Here is an 8,460-nt window from a genome sequence, read left to right as displayed (position 1 = left end):
GAAAAGGTGAGGACACTGTGAGAGCAGAGACCAGCTCCACAAAGGCTGAGGACACTGTGAGAGCAGAGACCAGCTCCATAAAGGGTGAGGACACTGTGAGAGCAGAGACCAGCATGATAAAGGGTGAGGACACTGTGAGAGCAGAGACCAGCTCCATAAAGGGTGAGGACACTGTGAGAGCAGAGACCAGCATGATAAAGGGTGAGGACACTGTGAGAGCAGAGACCAGCTCCATAAAGAGTGAGGACACTGTGAGAGCAGAGACCAGCTCCATAAAGGGTGAGGACACTGTGAGAGCAGAGACCAGCTCCATAAAGGGTGAGGACACTGTGAGAGCAGAGACCAGCTCCATAAAGGGTGAGGACACTGTGAGAGCAGAGACCAGCATGATAAAGGGTGAGGACACTGTGAGAGCAGAGACCAGCTCCATAAAGAGTGAGGACACTGTGAGAGCAGAGACCAGCTCCATAAAGGGTGAGGACACTGTGAGAGCAGAGACCAGCTCCATAAAGGGTGAGGACACTGTGAGAGCAGAGACCAGCTCCATAAAGGGTGAGGACACTGTGGGAGCAGAGACCAGCATGATAAAGGGTGAGGACACTGTGAGAGCAGAGACCAGCTCCATAAAGGGTGAGGACACTGTGAGAGCAGAGACCAGCATGATAAAGGGTGAGGACACTGTGAGAGCAGAGACCAGCATGATAAAGGGTGAGGACACTGTGAGAGCAGAGACCAGCATGATAAAGGGTGAGGACACTGTGAGAGCAGAGACCAGCTCCATAAAGGGTGAGGACACTGTGAGAGCAGAGACCAGCATGATAAAGGGTGAGGACACTGTGAGAGCAGAGACCAGCATGATAAAGGGTGAGGACACTGTGAGAGCAGAGACCAGCTCCATAAAGGGTGAGGACACTGTGAGAGCAGAGACCAGCATGATAAAGGGTGAGGACACTGTGAGAGCAGAGACCAGCTCCATAAAGGGTGAGGACACTGTGGGAGCAGAGACCAGCATGATAAAGGGTGAGGACACTGTGAGAGCAGAGACCAGCTCCATAAAGGGTGAGGACACTGTGAGAGCAGAGACCAGCTCCATAAAGAGTGAGGACACTGTGAGAGCAGAGACCAGCATGATAAAGGGTGAGGACACTGTGAGAGCAGAGACCAGCTCCATAAAGGGTGAGGACACTGTGAGAGCAGAGACCAGCTCCATAAAGGGTGAGGACACTGTGAGAGCAGAGACCAGCTCCATAAAGGGTGAGGACACTGTGAGAGCAGAGATCGGCTCAGCAAAATACTGCGTGGGTGAGCCCAGTGTTTTCTCATCCTTCACCACTGTTATTTTTAAATAATAACGGCTATTTTTACCCTTCTGCATGGCAGAGTGTGGGCTACAGGATGGCCGCGGATGGAGTGATTCATGTCATTCTCTGGTCTCCATTGTCAGTGGCTGAAAATTTCTCTCCACTTAAAATCCAAGGTTGGTCACCGACACCTACAGAGGTGCAGTGGCACGCAGAGCAGACCATCCTGCAGCTCACACACTCACGCAGAGTATCCTGCATGCATTGCATACTGCCCCCTATAGTAGGGCTTACACACTATAGTAGGGCTTACATGCAAACTGTCCTGCAGCTCACACACTGATGCTTAATGAATGCATAGCTTACCGCAGCCCAAATGCATGCATCTCGCAGTGTGTCTGTAAGGGACGCAGGCATCATGTGTCCCGTGCATGGCCCCTTCATGTTCCATTGCCATCATGTGACTCTCTGCTGTGTGTCCCTCCCCCACCCCTAAAGACAGGTGACACAGTAAAACTCGCCCCTTCGCCGTCCCTGTCGCTGTGCATCTTCCTCCAGTCGGGCGACCGATCTCCGGAACCGGATCTGCAATCTGTCACTGTCACAGCTGCGGAGTGGGGGGGGGGGGGGGGGACATGCATCACTTCCCATTGTCACATCCGCCTCTGCAGCTCTGTTTTAATGCGACAGCAGCTCGGCAAACGGGCTGCGAGTGTGAAAACTCACACTGGAATCATGCTGACGTGTGACCCGCCGGTGCACATTTAAAGAATGGCAGGCACTGGCTCCATTAATCACCAAGTTATTAACCGACCCCAGAATGATGAATGAACACACAGGTGGTAACCGCACCAGGGATGAATGACACGCAGACGTACGCACACACAAATACACACCCCGCCTCAGTCCCCGCTGGTCACATGATCAGCTGCAGCTCTCCAGTTGGCCGCTTTGTCCTTCTGGCTTCTCTCCCGACCCTGGGTATCATTTCAGCAGCGGCCTTCAGCCTGCCTTCCTGTGAGAGGCAGGAGGTGTGAATTGCTGCACCGTAGCGATAATGAAAGTGAGCGGCGGTCCGTCCGGCCCCTGTGGGCTGCGCTCCGTCTCCCTGGCATACCGACACCCCCGTCAGGAGCTCCGGTTACACCTCGGTGCTGAGGCTCAGCGCGGCAGAGAGGATGCATAACCTGTGTTAGCAGGAAGAGCCGGCGGACACTGCGCGACAGCTGCACATTACCAGGAGAGATGGGAACATTCCTGAAATCTCTCTGATACTATTTTCTAGTCGGGGTTACGTGGGTTAAGGGCCAGAAGGTCAAGCTGCCCTAATGACGGCCAGGGGGCTCCTCTGGCCTCCAAAGTGAGCCTGAATTGCAGGTTCTACTGTGAGCTGGGTTCGAGGCCTCAGCAGACCGCAGAGTCGCCCCCACACTGCGGGGGAGGTCTGGAAAAGGCTGGAGCAGCCCCCCACGGCGCCCCTGCTTCATGATGCATCCCAACAGCTTGTCTTTCTCTCCACTTCTTCTCTGTATCTCCCGTGAAACTCAGAGAGAACAACCCCCCCATCATACCCGGAAAAGAAAAAAAATGCTGCAGAGCGATTTAATTAGCAGCTTGTCTGTGGCTCAATTAAAGCGACTTTACTTCACGCAGGGGCCCAGCGTGCTGCAACCTCCCCGCCGCAGCGAAGGCTGGAGGATCACAGCCAGGACACGGTAATGATTCGAGGAGGGCGACCAGGCCAGTAACCCACTCCCCCCAAGCCAGGCCCCGCCCACCCGCTCTCTGGCCAGGCCCGCCCACCTGCTGAGGTCAGCCAGGCCCCGCCCACCCGCTCTCTGGCCAGGCCCGCCCACCTGCTGAGGTCAGCCAGGCCCCGCCCACCCGCTCTCTGGCCAGGCCCGCCCACCTGCTGAGGTCAGCCAGGCCCCGCCCACCCACTCTCCAGCCAGGTCCACCCACCTGTCGAGGCCGGCCGGCCACCTACCTTTCAGGGTCTGCAGACAGCAGAGGGGCAGTGCGCCCGGAAGCGGCTGCGGTGTGTGTTACAGAATCCAAGCCGCGGCTTGACATTAAGCCGGTGGAGACCAGTAAAAGGGGCTGTCGGTGACGGGTGACGGGTGATGGGTGGGGGGAAGCGGAAGCCATTAGCGCGGATTAGCACCACCACAAAGCGCAGTGGCCACGGCCCCTTGGGTTATTTTTAAGCCGCCGAGATGTTATGCAGCCTGTATTATGGGGTGGCCAGGAAAAGCTCTCGCACGAGGACGGACAAACGTGCAAAGAGGCCCAGCACAGAGTCACATGACCGGAGGCATCGGACCCAGGACATATCGCAGAGACGTAATTACCAAAGAGGGCCTTCGTCAGTGCTGCCACCCATTAAGACACATAACACACCTTACATTAAAAAAAAAAGTGTTTTTATGAGAGTGTTCTTTATACTTCAGCAAAACAGTGGAAGCCATTCCTTCCTTTCATAATTAAGCGATAAATTATCAGCAACGTGTGATGTTTTCATGTCCTGCCAATGTCCTGAGTCACGTGACATTTCAGCACCTTGTTCTTGTCGTCAAGCTGCAGGCAGCTGCAGGGAGTGTCATTCAGCGTGAGTTTTAGTGAGTCTGGCATCACACGGATCCCCTTTGCAGCCCCAGCCCCACAAATGAAAACAGACAAGTCATCTCAATAGACAAAATAGCAATTTATTAATAACTTAAACCTCCTTTACACTTGAAGACCACGCCTGCTCACACCAGCATCTAAGTGACAGTGGGGTGGCAGGACAGCGCCCCCTTCAGGGATACACTGACCCTCAAACCGGTCAACTTCTCTGACATCAAACATGCATTTGGCAAAAACAGCCCTGAAGAGAAGACAGAGTCTAGTCCTCAGATTGTCACTGATCCAATCAGTCCACAGCTCTGATTCAAAGTAAGCTGCTTTTTCTCCCCCAGAGGTCCCTGGGAAAAGGAGCCCCCCCCCTCAAATCCAATGAAAACCCCTCAGTGCATTTATGTAGTGCCCTTAAATCGCATTACATCTGCATGCACAAATTAAACTTAAGCTACCACTTTAACTAGCAAGCCTTGTCAATGTATGGATTTGAACACAATGACCTATTTTTTCCTGTTGTAATTTTCCACTGGTTTGGGCTGTATTTGCCCAACTTGGTGGTGACAGACAGGCTGATAAGGGCCAGTGCAGAGCTACTGCCTGGACGTACAGACGGGTGAAAAGAAGTGGCCCACCCCTCCTCACGGAGGGCAGGGGAAGGAGCCGACCGGCAAATCCATACATCGAGCAAAGAGAAAATATATTACAAATATACACATTTGAAATCTGCAAAATCTAAACATTTTTTGGTTTATCAAAACAAGAACGTCAACCTATACGTAGGATTACATAAAGAAACACTGTAGGCCCTTATTTTCATTGGCCGGTTTATGAGAAGAGCAAATCTTTACTGTAGAGTCTTATATTAAATGTATACACATGTATAAATGTTTCAAACTACTCCGCACGAATAAAATGGAGTATCAAGTAGTACGCCCTTAGGATCTGGGGGGGACCCACCCGCCCGCCCACCCGGGCAAGTCTTCACAGAAGACGAGATATCTACACCCTCGTCGACAACGTCTGCAGGTGCAAGTGCTAGTTAAAACACACACATCGGAACCCATAAACATCAGCCTTTGCGGTCACCTGACACATGACCAGTCACATGATTTCCCAACTTTTGGACAAATAAAATCAGAGTCCAGGAGAAAGAGAAAGGTTTCCTTCCTTGTTTGCTTCCTCGCTCATAACAGCTGCTGTGTGTCAGCCAGAGCACACACACACACCCCTCTCTGTGGAGCACAGCTGTCACCTCAAGCCAACTGCGTCAATCGTGTTAAGCTCACTTGACAGGAGACAAACTTTTTTCCCCCCTCCATGAGTGGTCACCTCCTGGCTAGAGGAATGCAGGCTCTCACGTAGACTCCAGGGGGTCCAGCTGAAAGACGTTGTGGTTGGTGGGGGTGCTGAAGTAGAGCGGCTGGGAGCTGGGAGGGGGCAGGTCATTGTCGCAGGGGCTGCTGATGCCCAAGGTCCGCTCAAAGTCCAGCAGCTGGCCCATGAAGTTGAAGTTGGGCGAAATGTTGGACTTCTTCATCTTGACGATGTCGTAAGCGTCGTTCATGGTCAGGTTGAGCTTCTGCATCAGGTAGGCCACGGTGACGGTAACGGACCTGCTGATCCCGGCCAGGCAGTGGACCAGCACTCCGCATTTCCGGCCGCGGGCCTCGTCTGGGGAGGCAGGGAAGACGAAAGAGATGCATGAGGGTGACGCTCAGCTTGGAACGCAAAGAACAGGTGAAAGACCAAATACGGCACAAGCATGAGGACAAAAGGTTTCACGTGTCCAGAAGAAACAGCCAGGAAACTTGCAAACTAGTCTCAAATTTTTAAAAGACTCACTGACACACACACACACACACACACACACAAAAGCCTTGGGTATCATTTCTAAATAATTACTGAGCCCTTCCTAAGAATCCCATGTGACAGAAAAGCACCAGTAAACATGGTCTGTAATACCAAACAAAGACCATTTTTCAACATGGCTTAGAGTATCTGAGACAGGAATCAACAATCAAGGTCTATTAAATGATCCACCCAAGTATTGTACCACTAACAATGGCGCTATTGAAGCATTTAGGAATAAGAGGAAGTCATGAGGTTCAGCTGTGAGGACTAACAGGATGCTGGCATTCCCTGCAAACAGCTTTCTCTCTCTCTCTCTCTCTCTCTCTCTCTCTCCCCCCCCCCCCCCCCCCCCCCCCATGAGGGAAAAACATCGCAGTGCCCTAGATTAGCTGCTCTGCTGCTTCCGGGAGAAATTCCTTCCTGCTCAAATGACACCCCCCACCCTCACAGGGATTCATGACGAACCTCCGTACCACAGCTACCCCCCCCCCCCATGAGAAGCACTAACAATGGCCGCTGTCTTCACGTACATTTTGTACTCGTGTCAGTACCGTACGTGTGACGCAGAGAGCCTGGTGAAAATGCCTTTTCCTCAGCATTTCAGCACATCACCCGACACCCTGACTAATCTGCACTGTCGAGTGAAGACTTAAGCGCCTCCTGATGTCACCTCATCCCTTTACTCAGATTCAGGAACCATATGGCCAGATTTAGCGGCCATAATCAGACCCTACGCCGTGCATCGGCGGTGATCTGGCGTTTTGCCACCGCGACGCACTGCACAAGACCCTCTGAGAGACGCATCGTCTTCCATAATGGCCCTGACTTTCAAAAGCATGCATGTTCTCACCGATGAAGCTGATGGCTTCTGGGAAGAACTGTGACAGATTCTGGCTCCAGTGATCCGATATCGGAATCTGCTTGTACTTAAATTCCCCGGCATTCTCAAACAGGTTGGGGAGATTCGGAGTCACGTTCAGGATGTACTTGATGCCGTACTCTTCCAGAATGTCCAGGTTGGTGGAATCCTTAGCGCAGCCCAGGTACAGGTGAGGCAGGATCTCCACCGGGAACGAGGGCTGGGCGTTACACAGAGGGCTGCCGTCAGAATCGGTTGCACTGTTTGGGTCGCGGTCGACGTCGGACTCGATGTCTGAGGAGTCGGAGCTGATCCGCAGGCCTCCCAGACCCAGGACCTGGGCTGTGGGCGAACTGCTGGATGAGGGGCTGTCCAAGTTGGTCTCACACAAGCCTGGGAACTCGGCTTGAAATTTGCTGAAACCCCCTGCAGAAGCAGACACATGAATACATGAATACTGGTGACCCGAATTAACTCATGCCACACGTCTCCAAGATCCTGACATATTAACCATACACCACTGCATTTTAACGGAAAGCACGCATTGCAACGCATAGATTAAATAATAAGTAATAAGAACCTTCTAGGTAAAAGGCTTTGCACCCCTCGTCCTTCATCCGCCGCAGCAGCAGCCCCAGCACCGAGCCCCGGTCCATGTTCTCGTTCCAGTCCCGGCTGTACTCGTCGTACAGGATCACCGTATCAGTCTTGCACCTGCGCGCAAATTTCTCACGGTCCTCGCCGCTGGCCAGGAGCGACTTGATCGGCAGGCTCCCGTTCTTCAGCCTCCGCAGCATGAGGCTCGGGATGGCGACGTTGATCGCCGTCTCCACATGCGAGGAGTCGTAGAGCTCTTGCGTGCGGCAGTCCATGAGCAGCAGGCGGCCGCTGCGCGTCTCCAGCTGCTCCTTCAACCACTCCGCTGTCTTGCTGATCGCCATCACCGAATCCAAATGCACGGGTCTGACCGTATCTAGCATTAGTAGAAAGCCTAGTTTCAAGGCTTAAGAAATATTATTTCCACGCGGCCTTAATAGGACCTGTATTTTAGATGTAGACCTTTTTCCCCCCTGAAACTAAGCTTCAAGGTAACCAAAGGCAAAAAGTCCTCGCAAAAATACGATGCGGATAATTTAGAGAAACGCCTATAAAATGACTACTTTTATGTTTTTGCGTCGAACCTATCCGGTTATGCAGGGATAGCGGAGTGTGGACGCTTCTCGGCGCCTCATTCATGCGGCCGCACGCATCGCCTGTATATTTATCAATGAGTCACTGAACGCAGCCGCGCCTCCGAATCATACCATCGCAGCGCCTCGTAGCTAAAATCCCAAGGGGCTCCTTTCGCACGATATACTGTTTCAAATGCTGCTCGTATCTCGATGAATCACGGTCGCTCCCCCAAATCCATTTACTTGAATAAAGATCCTTTCCAGACGGCGGTTCGTCCCCGTTACTGCGCTCTCAGCGGCGGCGAGCTCCTGAATGGATACAAACATGAAGCGTCTCAATGGTTACATTATGTGCGCCAGCCAATAGGAGGCCGCCGAGCAGTGGTCGTCCTGGAAACGGGGCCGGATGGAACAGACTGTGTTGATGAATTGTTAATAAGTTTGTCATTCACAAAAACGGAAAGGAATTTCCGCTCCGGATCAGGCGAGCGCAAACAAACAGCGGTGTCTCAGTCGAAGAAGGGGGGGGGATCGGAGCCCCTTCCAGGCGATCATGTTTCCTGGTGTCTCAAGCGCGCTGGGACTTCAGTCGTATTTGGAAGCCTGATCGTCTTTGTGGCTGTAATGAGTAAAAAGGGTGAAAATAACAGGCTGTAAT

The 8,460-nt window shown here is 52.6% G+C and overlaps 1 protein-coding gene across 1 annotated transcript; it reads right to left on the bottom strand.

Annotated features, from left to right (window-relative positions):
* Positions 1-3,986: 3,986 nt before the first annotated feature.
* LOC125747798 (dual specificity protein phosphatase 6-like) lies at positions 3,987-8,133 on the bottom strand. Its single transcript, XM_049023307.1, has 3 exons — positions 7,211-8,133; positions 6,622-7,056; positions 3,987-5,591 (listed from the first exon to the last, which is right to left on the bottom strand). The coding sequence occupies exons 1-3, from the start codon at positions 7,608-7,610 to the stop codon at positions 5,275-5,277; spliced, it is 1,152 nt and encodes a 383-aa protein (XP_048879264.1). The 5' UTR covers positions 7,611-8,133; the 3' UTR covers positions 3,987-5,274.
* Between the last annotated feature and the right edge of the window lie 327 nt (positions 8,134-8,460).

The sequence above is a fragment of the Brienomyrus brachyistius genome, chromosome 1 (genome assembly GCF_023856365.1).
Source record: "Brienomyrus brachyistius isolate T26 chromosome 1, BBRACH_0.4, whole genome shotgun sequence".
In the NCBI taxonomy this organism is placed as follows: domain Eukaryota; kingdom Metazoa; phylum Chordata; class Actinopteri; order Osteoglossiformes; family Mormyridae; genus Brienomyrus; species Brienomyrus brachyistius.
This window is presented reverse-complemented; position numbering and strand designations above follow the sequence as displayed.